Source organism: Amblyraja radiata, chromosome 26, assembly GCF_010909765.2.
Source record: "Amblyraja radiata isolate CabotCenter1 chromosome 26, sAmbRad1.1.pri, whole genome shotgun sequence".
NCBI lineage: Eukaryota > Metazoa > Chordata > Chondrichthyes > Rajiformes > Rajidae > Amblyraja > Amblyraja radiata.
Genome location: NC_045981.1, coordinates 3426822 through 3443766, shown reverse-complemented (window position 1 = coordinate 3443766; position 16945 = coordinate 3426822). Strand labels below are relative to the sequence as shown.

The window sequence follows — 16945 nt, the reverse complement described above, 5'->3', positions numbered from 1 at the left end:
CCAACCACCTGCCTATCAAACCCGATCAGGGGGGGTCACTCGGTGAGCCGAAGGGCCTGTTTCCATACTGTATCTCAAAACTGAACTTAACTAAATGAACCCAAACTAAAAGCCTTGGAGTCTGCTTATTTCTACACTCCAAACTTGGCTGTTTGGCAAGTTTGATTTAGTTGTTATGGAAGCAAGGTAGTTTTGAGTGGTGCACATTTACCTTATTCCATGTGACCATTCAAGTTAGCCCCTGCTGATGCACTCCAGATAATGTTTAATAATAACTGCACACATTAAATAAATCTGACCTGGAGAACAGCAACGTTCAATTCACAAAAGTGAGTAGGTTGCAAGGTGGAAGCAGAGAAACGTGTTTTAATTGGTGGTTTTCACAGGGTGCATGTGAGCTTTGAACTTTCTGAAAACATGAAGTCTGTGGTTGGATCAGTCTGAGAATATCGTAGCTGATGAATAAAATATTGCCAAACCTCAGCACATCTATGCACTCATCCAAGGAGATACTGGGTTATCTGAGAACAATTAAATGATAGTTTGAAGAAGGGTCTCGACCCGAGACGTCACCCATTCCTTCTCTCTTAAGAGATGCTGGTTGTCCTGCTGAGTTACTCCAGCATGTTGTGTCTAATGAAATGATGGCAATGTTTATATTGAACAGAGAGTTAGCACTGTCCATATATTGCAGTGAAGACGTGCAGTTAAATCATGCTCTTGATTCCTATGCCTATTTTGGGGTTTCTCCAATCTAATCTGCTGATTATTTTAAGTGCCATTGACCTTGTTCAAGAAGCCAGGGTAAAATTGCTTCATCATCCAGACATTCTCTAGTGAGAAAGCAATGACGTTGCTCATGAACTCAATTCAGTTGCTGCAGATTGAATTGCTCACAAAAATATTTGGTGAATAATTTTTTTTCCAAATTAGGATTAAAGTAACATTGGTGAATCAAAATCCATATAAAGATGTTATGTCATTGTCAATCATGCCTTTGTCTATTTCTTGAAACAGATCATGATACGAGCATGGTAATGTTGTAAGCTGGTCTTTTTGTGTCGTTTTATGACCATTAACATGAGCCTGGTGGTTCTAAATGTGTATATCTTTATGTCCACTATCCCCAAATTGTACAGAAAACACTAATTGAAATGCTCAGATGATGCTTCAGGTTTGGAGCATTCTTCAAACTATAGTCTGAGTTTGAACAAGGATGGCGATTCGAAACATTGTCTGTTCATTTCCACCAGAGATGCTGCCTGACCCACTGAGTTCCTCCAGCACTTTGTTCTTTGCTCAGGATTCCAGCATCTGCAGTTTCTTGTGTCTCCATCTCACTGAAATGTTTTTTTCTTCTTACAAATATAAGAAACGCATGGATTCCAAAGCATAGTGATTTTAATTAGAATCTTGCTTCCAAGATGGCACCCACCCAGGTGACTATTTACGTGCTACCTACAGAAGCAGATCTACAAACTCTCATTACAATCGTTCCTCACTCATTGCAGACCCTCGGACTTCACAGGACTTTATCTTGTACAAAGCGTTATTTACGTTATGTCCTTATCATGTATCTGTACACTGCGGATGGCCTAATAGTAATCGGGTATTGTCTTTCCGTTGGCTGGATAGCACATAACAAAAGCTTTTCACTGTACCTCAGTACACGTGACCATAACTAAAACTAATCTAAACTAAAGTAAAGATTGGTTCACGATGTGCAAAAGTCATAATCCAAGTATGTCAAAGATTTTCATTGCAATTTAAGGCTGGGATTTTCACCCCGAGAGTTGTGAATCTCTGCCACAGAAGGCAGCGGAGGCCAATTTACTGGATGTTTTCAAGAGAGTTAGATATAGCTCTTAGGGCTAACGGAATCAAGGGATATCGGGAGAAAGCAGGAACGGGGTACTGATTTTGGATGATCATATTGAATTGGATTGAAGGGCAGAATGACTTACTCCTGCACCTATTTTCTATGTTTCTAAAGGACATGATAACATTTGCAAGTTCCTCCCAGCCATGGACAACCAGATTGCGATTTTACATCAACCATTTACAATGCCTTGAGGTAACTGTTTATCATAGACCCAAATTTTTCATATGAAAATATATAAGTTTTGGCACAGTATAATCAGGACTTTAGAAAATATTTCTGGACTCCCACCAGTTACATTAAACTAAGACCAGCCATGACAGAGCATCAATCAATGAGTGGGGGATATTGAAGCCTTCTTTAATGTTCCTTACAGCCATCTTTTTATTGTTCTCAGCCAACTTAGAATATCCTCGCATGAAAGAATAGACGTGATTCTTCATTTTATTTTTGGCAATGTTTTATTCATTAACTGTGATGTTCTCACGCTGATCCTACATCAGACTTAAATGTTTTCGGAAAGTACAAAGCCTACCTACAATAACGAAATAAATAACTTGCACTTATACAGTGTCTTCCATAGCCTGAAGTCATCCCAAAGCACTTTACATCCAAAGAGGTACTTATAAAGATTAAGCTTGATCATAACGTATGAAATGTGACAGGCAATTTGCACATAACAAGGTTCCATGTGGAATAATGTGTTACCGTACTTATTATGTTGATATTGGATAAATATTGGATGAGAACACAGGAAAACCCCCTTGCTCTTTTCAAAATAGTCTGATTCAATCTTTCACATCAAAAATGAGATAACAAACTTGATTCAACATCTCATGTGAAAGAAGGCACATTTGACCATGCGACCGTCTCTCAGTTCAACACTGGAAGGTCAGCCAAGTTTCACTTAATTACGCAACTTATTAAAGGCTGCTGGGTTAGGTAAGAGAGACCATGGATAGTTTCCTGAATGAATATAAAGCAGGTTTACAAAGATTGAAGAGCTCCTCCTCACAACAAAAACCCCACATGTCCATTAGTTGAATATTGAAACAGGACAGTGTGAGGACAATTGAGTCTCCACCAGGGAGACTACAAGCCAGTGGGTCTCCGGAACTGCAAGCGAGTTGTTACAGATGTCCAACTGCAAACACTCGGAACAAGGTACCCTCTTGGGGAAAGAAGCCGTCCACAGGCAAAAGATTCAGAGGAAGCCTCTCAGCCAAACGTTGTTGAACAGAACACACTGAGTTCACACAGGCAACATGAGCCACAGCTTGCAGGGATTTTTGTTGTAGAGTTGGTACACTTAGGAAACCTGAACGGAAACCTCTGGAGACTTTGCGCCCCACCCAAGGTTTACGTGCGGTTCCCGGAGGTTGCAGGTGGTTGCCGGAGGTTGCAGGTAGTGGAAGCAGGTAGGGAGACGGACAAAAACCTCTGGGTTAATCTAACTCCTCTCACGCACACATTTCTTTCCACTCCCTTGCCCTCCTTCACCCAGTCATCCCTCCCCCTCTTCCTCTACTTCCTGCTCATCACCCTAACCTACTCAATCAGGTTCGCTATTCCACCCCCATCCAGTTTCCTTCCACCCACCATCCCCAACTTTGGGTCAAGATTTGCAGGAAGGAACTGCAGATGCTGGTTTAAACTCAAGATAGACACAAAAAAGCTGGAGTAACAGCGGGACAGGCAACATCTCTGGAGAGAATGAATGGGTGACGTTTCGGGTCTCAAGAAAGGTCTCGACCCAAAACGTCACCCATTCCTTCTCTCTAGAGATGCTGCCCGACCCACTGAGTTACTCCAGCTTTTTGTGTCTACCTTCGGTTCTTGACAAAACCCTGCTTCATCATATGATAGGCATCACAAAGAGGGGAGGCAGTAGACAAATGGCACGGAAATGATTCAGGCAGAAGCTGAGTGTCAGTTGTGAAAGATGCTTAGGGTTAGCAGTAAAGGCAGTCATCTTAATGAGTAGAGGTCTCGACCCAAAACGTCGCCAATTCCTTCTCTCTGTAGATGCTGCCTCTCCCGCTGAGTTTCTCCAGCATTTTTTGTCTACCTTCGATTTTTCCAGCATCTGCAGTTCTCTCATAAAAAAACTCAACATTCATAACACTGGGTTGTACGTTGCCCGAGAGAAATATGAGGTTCTGTTCCCCCAATTTGCGTGTGGCCTCACACTGACAGTGGAGGAGGCTGAGGGCAGAAAGGCCAGTATGGGAATGGATGGGGGAGTTAAAAGGTTTGGCAAACAAGAGATCGCGTAGGATAAGGCGGACTGGGTGTAAGTGTTCAGCGAGACGATCGCCAAGTCTACGCTTAGTTTCACTGATATATAGGAGCCCGCACCAGGAGCAGTAGATGAGGTTGGATGAGGTACAAGTGAACTTGTCCTGGATGTCCTGGTGTGGAACACCTCACCTTGGGAACAGATGTGGCGGAGACAGAGGAATTGGGAGTAGGGGATAGAGCATTTGCAGGAGGTAGGGTGGGAAGAAGTGTAGTCTAGATAACTGGGGGAGTCAGTAGGTTTATAATAAATGTCGGTCGATATTCTATCTCCTGTGATGGAGGCGGTGAGATCAAGGGGACTGAGGTGTCCAATATAGTCCAGGTGAATTGTGAAAGTTAGTGGTGAAATTAATGACCTCCATGACTTCTGCATGGGTGCCCCGACCCATGAGACATTCTTAGCCGTAGAAGTTGCTTAAAGTACAAACTAGCAGTATCACAGCAAAATGAAACATGCATTGTAAGAGAATTGTGCAAGAATATTCAGATAGTTGTAACATGCTTGTAAATTCAGTTGCCTCAGGGTCAATGCACCCCAAAAGTGCAGACATGAATATAACATGTGATCCACATAATTGCATCGAATTAGCACACTCAAATAGAGGTGAATTCCTCCACAGTGGTCTCCCATCAGTTTTCTTCTTCAAAGGTACTAGAGTGTCAATCTGAAGATAGATGTTCCTAAGTCGGCGTCTGTAATTATGTCGGAAAGTCCGCAGTTTGTCCCCCGGAAAGTCGGATGAAAATTTCACAGACAATGAAGGTAGTGAAATGGGGCAAAGGTTGTGGTGATCAGCATTGCATCTCATTGGAGTACAGTCACTAAGGAAACAGGCTACTTTTATTTTGCAGCTACAAAAGCAATATTGTTAAGTGGCTGTACTCTGAGTTGGTCCTTGGAGCTCGCACAGAAGCTTAGTCTATAACAACGGCTCACAGGGCTTTCTGACACTAATAAACCTCCCGTGGTGCTAGGATGACTTGCCAATGAATGACTGCAAACACATAATAGTTCCATGTAGGGCTGTGTATCCAACAAAATGATAAAATTATAGCTGGGGTTAAATTCAAAATAGAATCCCTGAAATTGAATCAGAATGTACTTAGTTGGTTCTATCCTGACGACTTCACACATCTGTTTAGTTCATTTTAGAAATGCAGCGTGGAAACGGGCCCTTCAGCCCACTGAGCCCACGTCGACAAGCAATCACCTGTTGCTATCCTACACACGAGGTACAACAGGATCTGCCGCTGTAAGGTAGCAACTCTACCGCTGCGCCACCGTGCTACACGCCACTAAAATTAAATTAGAGAAAGTGCTTTGCTGTAATTGGTCATATAGAAATGTTTAACTTTTAAAAACTGGGTGAAGGCCAAATTTATATGTGTCGTGGATCAAACAATCAGAGATAAATTTTGATATACAGCATTTTAAAAATAAAATAACTGAATTTCCTCCGAGAATACTGAATCCTCTCCAAAGTGATGTATGATTTTGTTGCTCTGATCACAGCATCTTAGCAATTCTCATTTCTATTATCCTCTTTATGGATGTTAATATTGTGCCACTCCATTTTGTTTCAGCTGTAGGCATAAGAGGACAACAACAAAAAAGCTGGAGTTTGCCCCTCGAGCCCGCCCTGCCAATCAATAGGATTATGGCCGATATGTTCCAGACCTTTTAAGTTTATTTTAGAGATACAGCGCAGAAACAGGCCCTTCGGCCCATCGGGTCCGCACCGACCATTGATCCCTGCACATTAACACTATCCTACACACACGGGACAATTTACACTTCTACCAAGCCAATTAACCTACAAACCTGTACGTCTTTGGAATGTGGGAGGAAACCGAAGATCTCGGAGAAAACCCACGCTGTCACGGGGAGAACGTACAAACTCCGTACAGACAGCACCTGTGGTCGGGGTCGATCCCGGGTCTCCGGCGCTGCAAGCGCTGTAAGGCAGCAACTCTACCGCTGTGCCACCATGCCTCCTTGCTGTGCTTAGTTCTGCAGAACTCACAAAACCCTGATCTTTTAAAATGTTTCTGCTTCCTCTTTGAAAGGCCCCCAAAGATCGAGTTTCCACAACCTTAGATGTTAGAGAATTCCAGAGACTGACCACCCTCTGTGACAAGAAGGTGACCTGTGTACTACATTTTAAAATGGCTGCTCATTAATCTTATAGCTCTGTCCCCTTGTTCGAGATTCACCCACCTTTGGAAATGCCCCAACATCTACTCTCATGTTTCATGAAGTTGCTGTAAATAATATAGAGAAGTCTCCAGAATTGTTCCCTGTTTTAGTTTATTTCTGTTAAGCTGCTGCTAGCCAATCTAAAATTAGATTTTGTAAACTGAGGTTTAGGGCACCAAGTAAATGAAGGTTTTGGTCTGCCGACTACTGCAAAGTGTGCATTTGTGGATTGCAGACAAGGGCAAGGTCAGTCTCTGCACATATGGTGGTTTGTGTCCTCCCCACAGATAGAGTACTAATGCGAATATCAGTGGCTGATCACCAACAGAACACATCAATGGTCATAAGGGATAGTAGAATTGGGCCATTCGGCCCATCAAATCTACTCCATCATTCAATCATGGCTGATCTATCTCTCCTTCCTAACCCCATTCCCCTGTATTCTCCCCATAACCTCTGACACCTGTACTATTCAAGAATCTATCTATCTCTGCCTTAAAAATATCCACTGACTTGGCCTCCATAGCCTTCTGTGGCAAAGAATTCCACAGATTCATCACCCTCTGACTAAATAAATTTCTCCTCATCCTCCTTCCTAAAAGAACGTCCTTTAATTCTGAGGCTATGACCTCTAGTCCTAGACTCTCCCACTGGTGGAAACATCCTCTCCACATCCACTCTATCCAAGCCTTTCACTATTCTGTACGTTAAAGCATAATGTGCTGGGCCTACTCCTGGCACATGAACAGACCTCAGGTGGGAGGATGATGTCCATACTTGCCAATCGCCCGCTGTAACCGAGTGAGGGGGAGCAAAGTTTAACCCAAGGCTGGGAGGGAAGAAACACTGTGTTTTGGAAAGGGAGGGGGGTATAAACAAGTGGGAATTCACAGGCCGGGACACTGCAGAGCCCCCGGTCCCACATAAGGCGCGCCACGGATGGTTCCGGCACTCACGGCTCCTTCACGCTGCTCACTCTCTCCGCTCCCGCAACTGGAAGCTCACCACATGATGTCAGCTCTCTGGGTAACTGGCAGAAGTGGCAGATGATGTATAAACACAGCTGTAATTTCTACATGGTGAAACCAAAGTGTATAAAAATACCCTTTAATAAAATCTGACAATGTGCACTTTAACCACATGTGATTTTTTTCTATCACAAATCTCAAATTGTGGAGTAAGGAGGCAAATAAATAAATGATGGGTCTTTGTCCCAAACATTATGGAGGGCACTGTATATTCAGGTCTGTTATCACAATGGTTTACCGTAGTAATTAATAAACCTTCAACATGTGTAGTTTAGGACTAAAGGGCCTGTCCCACCTTCGCGACCTAATTCACCACCTTTTTTACTCGTGGACATTTTTCATCATGTTGAAAAAACGCCCGACCTACTTGATGCCACGAGTACCCACGACTAGCATCACGGCCTGCTACGACCTACCTACGACCTCGTGATGACCATGCTGCGAGTATGAGTCAAGGGCAAACTCGGCAGAGGTCGTGAAAGTGGGATAGGCCCTTTAGCATGTCTTAAAATGTTAAGAAACCTGTCACCTACAACAATCCCGTGCTTTGATTCATCACTCGGGCGCTAAAAGAAAGTGATTCATTTCCACTGCGTAAACACGAAACACTTCAAAGCAGTTGTTGCTTTCTGACCCTGTTTGTTTCCCTCCCTCCCTCGGCTACTATCTGCAAGGCTGATGTTAGTCATTAAACTGCAGTTGGACTGCAAATCTCAGAATATTCATGATCTGCCACTTTCGGGCAGAAAATAAATCAAATTGCTCCAAACGCTCCCTTAAGTAGACCATTACAATATGCAAAATAAAATGGAGAATTAATAAATATGTTCAAACTTGTCCCTGAAACTAAAAGAAAGCCAGTCTTCACTTCATGTTCCTCTTTAGACATTGAAATCTGTTAAACACAATTAGTTTCAGAAAAAAATAATGATTCAAAACAGGAAGTATCTGCTAATTCATTTTTGCTTTCAAAAGCACAGGAGGTAATGTGGTGATATAATGTTCATGTAATAGTTCAATGTAATGATAATAAAGCACATTTCTGTAAAATAAATGGTGACCTTGCAAGGTGACACAGGAGTGTGAGGTCTCTTTCTGTGCTCTTCTCAGAGATGGACCTACCATATGATCGCCCTATACTTTGATATCTATTTACTCACTGCAAGTACTATTTCTAAATGTTCCAATGATATTTTCCCCTTTTATCCATCTATTGTACTTGAGTTTGGCTTGTTTGTATTTATGTGTAGTATGTGACCTATTCGGATAGCGTGGAAACCAAAGCTTTTCACTGTACCTCGGTACATGTGACAATAGTAAGCCTAACATAAACCATAACTGAGGAGAGATCTATGCCTGGTGGGGTACAAGTGCACAGGAGCTAGAAAGGGAAGAAGAAATATGGGAGATGTGAATACACACAGGGGTGAGACACTCTGATTCTCAGCTGTGGACTTTCATAGATCAGACATCAAGAGGAAAGATTTTACCAAATCACAGCAATCACTTCACCTGCAACAGAGTCAGTTTCCATTATGAAGATGCAGTTTTGTACAGGGCACTGCACTATCGCAGCATGTATTAGAGAAGTTACAATAAATATTTTTGGTCACAAGTCAATCCCAGATTGAACAGGGAATGCCCAATGTGTTCTCTGAGTGAGAAAAATATAATTATTCACCAAAGAAGAAGAGTGTGGATCCTCACTCGTGGAGTAGGTGAGTCAATTACTGGTTCATATCACACATTAAAGACTTAACTGAAGAAATACAAACAGCTGTTAACTTTTGATAGATATATTGACAAATACAGCGTGGAAACAGGTGCTCAGGTCCACCAAGTCCAGGTTGACCTTTGGTCACCCATTCACACTAGTTCAATGCTATCCCTCTTTCGCATTCACTCTCTACACACCAGGGACAATTTACAGAGGCAATCAACCTGCAACCATCCCGCCTTTGGAATGTGGGAGAAAACCAGAGCACCTGGAAGAAACCCACGCAGTCAAAGGGAGAACTCCATACAGACTGCAAGGTCAGGATCGAACCCAGGTCTTTGGTGTGAGGCAGCAGTCCCTTCTTCACACTACATCTCTCAGACACAAGGCTTACAGACTGAAGGACCACAACAGCATGACTGACCTACTAGTTCAATGAGCAACTGCTCATTTGTTCAGTTTGACAGCATTCCAGTTTTCTTAAGGCAGGCATGCAGTTCCCTACACTTTTGAAATGATAAAAGCTCAGAGCAATATCCAGGATCAAATAAGTTATTTTGACTGAAAAATAAGTTGCAGTGAAGACTTACTCTAAAACGGCATGTGTTGCAGCCTCTGAGTGGTAACGATAGACCAGCAGGCAGCGATCCACTCGAGACATGCCTCCTCCCTTGCGAATAACTTCATAGAAGAACAGCAAATCCTCCGGGACACCCTGAGAGAAATTGATTAGTGACAGATTAGCTACTGAATATGAGCATCTAGTTTACTGGGGGAAACTTAAACATTTAACTAATATACAAGAAATCTCAATATATAAATCATCATTATTAAAGATTAATATGTCCCAGCTTTCTTTACTTCATGTTATCTTCAGATGCATGCTCTCCTACACCATTTCAGTGAGCACAGCGGGCTTTTACATGGACCCCTCTGTCAATCAGCAAAAAACCATTATGCAAAACATCAGTCTTTGCCTTTTGCTCACCTCCCACTTATTCATTTTTAGTTAACCTGCACACTGGCTGGAAAATAAGTAGCAGTGATGGGAGGTATGTAGGAAGGAAATGCCGTTGCTGGTTTACTCTGAAGATAGACACAAAATGGTAGAATAACTCAGCGGGACAGACAGCTTCTCTGGAGAGAAGGAATGGGCGAAGTTTCAGGTCTCCGACTTGACTTTCGGGTCTCGGACTTGCTAGGATTTGAGCTACACGGCCAGCTCAGGACCCAGTGGACGCTCTGTTAGACTCAAAGGGGACACACCTCATTGGAGTGCAGGAGGATGAGGGGTGATCTTATAGAGGTGTACAAAATCAGGAGAGGAATAGATCGGGGAAACGCACTTTTGCCCAGTCTTTTGCCCAGAGTAGGGGAATCGAGAACCAGAGGACATAGGTTTAAGCTGAAGGGAAAAACATTTAAAGGGAACCTGAGGGGTGACGTTGTTGCACAAGGGTGGTGGGTGTATGGAATAAGCTGCCAGAGGAGGTAGTTGAGGCAGGGACTATCTCAATGTTTAGGATAGGATAGGATAGGATAGGTCTGGAGGGATCTGGGCCAAAAGCAGGCAGGTGGGACCTGTATAGATGGGGCATGTTGGTAGGCATGGGCAAATTGGGCTGAAGGGTCTGTTTCTATGCTGTATCACTCTATGACCTAAGCCCGTCTGCCTACTTTCACCAAGAAAAGCCTGTTATTGTTATAATGACATTTACAAGACATTTGTACAGATACATGGATAGGAATGGTTTAGAGGGATATGACCCAAACACAGGAAGGTGGGATAAATGTAGATGGGCCATCTTGGTAGGTGTGGGCAAGTTGGGCTGAGGAGCCAGTTTCCATGCTATATTGCCAATCCACATTATGGACAGGGGAGTAACCGTTTACCTCAGTGGTTGGTCCTTAAACCAGTTTCCTCCATCAAGCCACTGATAGGAACCTAGTTTTTAGAGCGGGTTCCTTTTTCTTTTGTAGTCCTTCAGCAAGGTTGAGAACTGTTGATGATCAGCACTTCTTGCTGCATTTCTGACCATTTGCCATGCAAGACTTTTCTAAGCCTTTGCTAGACGGCTGCCCTGCCAGCAGCGTGGTCGTTATCTCGACGATTTTTATTTTTTTTTTACTGTGTCCAAATGTTTGTTTTAGTGTCTCTCGTGTGGGGGGGTGGTGAGGGGGGAAAGGGGGGAACCGACTTTTTCCATGTCGCCTCCCTCGCGGCCTAACGGATTGGAGCGGCCTTTCGCGGAGTTTCAGCAGCGGGCGCAGCGTGGACATTTCCATCACGGAGCAGGCGAACCCTTGCTGGGGTCGCCAGAGAGGATTGCTCCGATCACTGCCCCGCGGAATGTTACATCCTGAAGCCTCGGTCTGCGGTGCTTCTAGCCGCGGGTGCGGCGTGGACTTACCACCCGGAGCCTGGGATCCCTCGCCGGAGATCACCGGGGAAGAGCTCCGACTGCCGGCCTGCAGCCGGCAACATCATGAAGCCGTGGTCTCCGGTAAGAAAGTGCCGATTCAGGACCTCGAGTGTGTTCGACGTTCTGACGTCAGAGTCTGGATCAACTCGATGAGAGGACCTACACATCGAACTGTTCATAGCGGCGACTACGGAGGGTTTATGGCCCTGACCACGGGTGAAAAAGGAGGACTGACTGAACTTTGTGCCTTCCACCACAGTGAAGAATGCTGTGGTGGATGTTTGTGTTAAATCTTATTGTGTATTGTGTGTTCTTTTTAAGTGTATCGCTGCTGGCAAATTCATTTCACTGCACCTTCGGGTGTATGTGACGAATAAAATTGACTTTGACTTTGACTTTACCCCAATTAAGAGAAATAATTATTGTCTCTGCGGCAAACTCAGGCTCAGGTGACACTAACAGAAAGGATGACTTTCTGCACAAACAATTGCTGATCCATTCTCTCGACAAATTGACTTTGATTCCAGCAAGCACGGACTGCAATGATAATGGAAATGCAACACTGATAGTGTTCCTTCCCTCTTTTCCATCACGGCATGTGCTGTATCTCAGCAGCCCTGACACTTGGTGCAAGGTCTGCAACTCCTCACTCATAGCCCTTGCAATCTGTCCTGATGCACATCAATTACTGCCCGTTTCTGTTCACTTCAAAGTGCCGGCAACTCCTCTTCAACCAGGATCGCATTTAATGTTAAAAAAAAAATTCTTTGAGAGAAAATTTATGTTGGTATTCAATCCTCTTGAAGCATGACATTAATGAATCTCAACAGTACTCCAGAGCTATTAGCTGAAACATTGAGTAAGTAGGTACTGTGGATCAGACATTCAATGGTTTCTATCAAATTTGAGTGTTTTAATGGGGGATTCTTACTATCAAAGGTCATGCTGCTTTGGAATGAAGAAAAGAAACAAAGGGTGGTGGGTGTATGGAACAAGCTGCCAGAGGAGATAGGCTGGAACGTTTAAGAAGCAGTTAGACAGGTACATGGATAGGACAGGTTTGGAGGGATATGACCCAAACACAGGAATGTGGGATTAGTGTAGATGGGCCATCTTGGTAGGTGTGGGCAAGTTGGGCCAAAGGGCCTGTTTCCACACTGTATCACTCTTTGACTTCAATAAACTAAATCCCACCTTTACTGTCATTCCCATTATTCAAACAAGTAAAGTCGTGGTTCCCATGTCAGATCCTCACATGGACCATCAGATGCATTCCCCACAGGTGAGAAATATACACAATTTTGGACTCTGTCACTGTACTCTGTGAGGAGCTTAACATTGAAACGCACACATGAAACACTGGAGACACCTGACAACAACCTCAGGAAGTCCACGTTCATGCAGAAAGTTTAAAGTTGCCATGATAGAGGTGGGGGGAAACGTTGATGGTAATGCAGACTTTGTTTCGGATACAAGAACGGTGAAAAAAACGTTTAATCTTTCCTTGCGTTTTATTGTGACAGGAGCTGCAGTACTCACTTTCCCACTTTCGTCAAACTTCCCAACGGAGTCCAACCATTGTCGAGAGCAGAACCATGTTGGCATGATGATGGTGGGGCCATGAGAGGTGAAGACCTACGATGAAGAGAGTGAGATTCAATGAATATCATACTGTCTACATCAGTGAACCACACACAATACACAATACAATTTATTTGTCACTTGAACCTCATAGAGGCTCAAATGAAATGTTGTTTCTGCAGTCATACACACAAGAAAAAAAGACCCAAGACACAACACAATTTACACAGACATCCATCACAGCGCATCTCCTCCTCGCTGTGATGGAAGGCAAAAAAACTTATCTCTCCCCTGCACTCCCCATTCCCCTCCCGATGTCAGAGTCAAAGCCCCCGGCGGGCGATGGCAATTGTCCCGCGGCCATTAACGCCGCGCCGGGTGATGCAAGGCCACGCTCCGGGTCTTGTTGTTGGAGTCCCCGGCGGGCGCTAGCCAGGCATGTATTTTACCATTTCACCCCTCATAGGAACTAGAGCGCGGACTGGACTTTGAAAATGGCGCCAAAACATGGCGACTCTAGCGTGCGGGCTCAGTAGACTATTTCTGTACACTTGTTGAACAGGGATGTGCTTGGTTATGGGAATACTGTACTGGCATACATGTGGGGAAAACAAAATCACTGTCCTTTAGAACCATTGAACCATTACTAAAACTTATTAGAAGTACTTACGAGAAGTGAACATTTTCTGCTCCTTTACGTTTAAAACTCATATGTTCCGCAACTTCTAACATCACACATTCACCCCTCGGAATCTGATTCATTATTTGCTGCTCTGCTGCAGCTCACTGATTTATTTAGCCTCTACTGCAATGCTCTTGCCCAAAGGTTAAATCCCTGGTCCGACTGCCTTCCTTTTTCTGGTCCCTACCCCTCTTCCTTCACATCCATCCAGGGACCAGGAGAGACAGGGGTTCACAGGCACCTCCTCTAATCTCAACTCCTGCACTTGGTGCTCCCGATGCGGTACCAAGCGTAGACGAGGCAAATGTTTAGTCAAATACTTTATGCTCGGTCTGACAATACTTACTTGAACTCCTGGTTGCCAACCATTCTCATCCCCATACACCCCAACCTGTTATGGGCCTCCTCCATTGCCAAAGTGAAGCCACATCCACACTGGAGGAACAGCATCTCATATTACTCTGGACAACCCCATAATCTGGATGTGCACCCATTCCTCCCACTATCCCGTTCCTCTTTCGCCATAGAGGGAGTGCAGAGAAGGTTCACCAGACTGATTCCTGGGATGTCAGGACTGTCTTATGAAGAAAGACTGGATAGACTTGGTTTACACTCTCTAGAATTTAGGAGATTGAGAGGGGATCTTATAGAAACTTATAAAATTCTTAAGAGGTTGGACAGGCTAGATGCAGGAAGATTGCTCCCGATGTTGGGGAAGTCCAGGACAAGGGGTCACAGCTTAAGGATAAGGGGGAAATCCTTTAAAACCGAGATGAGAAGAACTTTTTTCACACAGAGAGTGGTGAATCTCTGGAACTCTCTGCAACAGAGGGTAGTCGAGGCCAGTTCATCGGCTATATTTAAGAGGGAGTTAGATGTGGCCCTTGTGGCTAAGGGGATCAGAGGGTATGGAGAGAAGGCAGGTACGGGATACTGAGTTGGATGATCAGCCATGATCATATTGAATGGTGGTGCAGGCTCGAAGGGCCGAATGGCCTACTCCTGCACCTAATTACTATGTTTCTATGTTTCCCCTTCCGCCTGCCATAGGCCACTTCTTCCCTTCCCCGGGCCTCATAATTCATGCCTTTTTCCTCCTTATCTCACAGCCTTTTGTCTGCTTTTCAACTCAAGCCCTTGTCCACCCATCTGCCAATCCCCCATCACTTGTATCCACCTGTCACTTGCCTGTCCATGTCCTGTCCCCACCTCTCTTCCAGCTTTCACCATCCTACTACAATCACTGAAAAAAAAAGTCCCGACCCAAAACGTCACCTATCCATGTTTTCCAGAGATGCTGCCTGCCCCAGCAGTTTACTCCAGCACCTTATTGTTTTTGCTCAAGATTCCAGCATCTGCAGTTCCTTGCATCTTCTTTTCTTGGGAACATAGAAAATAGGTGCAGGAGGAGGCCATTTGGCCCTTCAAGCCAGTACCGATATTCATTGTGATCATGGCTGAACAGCCACAATCAGTGCCTGCCTTCTCCCCATACCCCTTGATTCCGCTAACCACTTCATATCACAGTTTATGGACTAACCTGATTGTAGACAAATCTTCCAATTAGCTTGTGCCTAGACTATGACTGGCCATGTAGGCAGCAGAAACCCCACTTTGTAAATCCAAATGATTAGCACAGAGTATTTCTGCCAATTGTTACCAATCACTGTTTATTATTTACCTCCCTGACAGCTTCTATTAATGTGTAATCATGTCAGAATGGCTCCTTAGCTGATTCTTCATTTCTTAGTGCAATAAATGTTTTAAAGCCAATACATCACTCCTACTGTTGTTGTGTTTGACATCAATGATTAGACTTGAAACCCGCCTGAGGTCTAAATTCCACAACTACTCAACCGATTAAAATAAAAACACAGTTCCAACTCTTCTTTCCCATTACCTTCTTTTCAAAACTAATTTGTTTAACTAGTCAGTGTCGATAGCTCCATCAATGTACTCAACTGAAAGGAAAGGCCGAGTCCTTCGATGAGTAGTGTGCTGGAGGTACAGACAATATCCTAGTGCGTACATCCACAATATTTCAACAGTGTGTCATTAAAAACGGACAATTTTGTGATATTTTGCCATGACATATCCATGATTAACCAGGATTTCACGAATAATCAATTCTGTGCGTCCGGGATCTAATAAGTTTTAACTTTTAGTTTAGGTTAGTTTAGTTTGTTGAGGATAAAAAATTGGTGTTTATATGTTGCCCTCGTTTGTACAACACACGTTTTCTTTTATAATAACTCCAATCGAGGAAACACTGAGCAAAGTGCATCACGGACTGCGACTTCTCACTCTGCACTTCTGCCAAAGATACATGTTTCAAATCTTGAACTATGACAAAAATTAAGCTATAACCAATTAGTGATTAACTAGGCAGGATTGTTTGTAAGATGTTTGCACTTTGCCAAATCACTGCCAACAATTATAACTTGGTTCCCTCACAGTCTTAGTCTTTTGGAGCTGTCCTATTCCCACCTTACAACATTTCTTTCTTTTCTTTTTTTTAATCAAAAAATGTATTCAATTATTAAAAATAATATTTACAATACAATAAAACAAAACAGATGTGGATAAATGTGAGGTTATCCATTTTGGTGGCAAAAACAGGAAAGCAGACTATTATCTAAATGGTGGCCGACTAGGAAAAGGGGAGATGCAGCGAGACCTGGGTGTCATGGTACACCAGTCATTGAAAGTAGGCCCCACCCCCTCATCTTCACCATGGATGTCCGGTCACTCTACACCTCCATCCCCCACCAGGATGGCCTCAGAGCCCTCCGGTTCTTCCTCGACCAGAGGAGCAACCTATACCCAGCCACTGACACTCTCCTCCGCTTAGCGGAGTTGGTCCTCACCCTCAATAACTTTACATTTGACTCCTCCCATTTCCTCCAAACACAAGGCGTAGCTATGGGCACACGCATGGGCCCCAGCTACGCCTGCCTCTTTGTCGGGTACGTTGAACAATCCTTGTTCAATGCGTACCAGGGCCCCATCCCCGACCTCTACCTCCGCTACATTGACGACTGCTTTGGTGCCACCTCCTGCACCCACACACAACTGACTGACTTCATCCACTTCACCACCAACTTCCATCCGGCACTCCAATACACCTGGACAATTTC

The 16945-nt window shown here is 44.0% G+C and overlaps 1 protein-coding gene across 2 annotated transcripts in view; it reads right to left on the bottom strand.

Moving 5' to 3' along the window:
- b3gntl1 (UDP-GlcNAc:betaGal beta-1,3-N-acetylglucosaminyltransferase like 1) overlaps nt 1–16945 on the bottom strand; it is a 218849-nt gene that overhangs the window by 46485 nt on the left and 155419 nt on the right. For both annotated transcript variants that reach the window (XM_033044054.1, XM_033044055.1), the window contains 2 exons: nt 13085–13180; nt 9713–9837 (listed from right to left, as the gene is read on the bottom strand). In XM_033044054.1, the coding sequence (XP_032899945.1) occupies nt 9713–9837; nt 13085–13180 (221 nt within the window). The remainder of the gene's footprint in view (nt 1–9712; nt 9838–13084; nt 13181–16945) is intronic.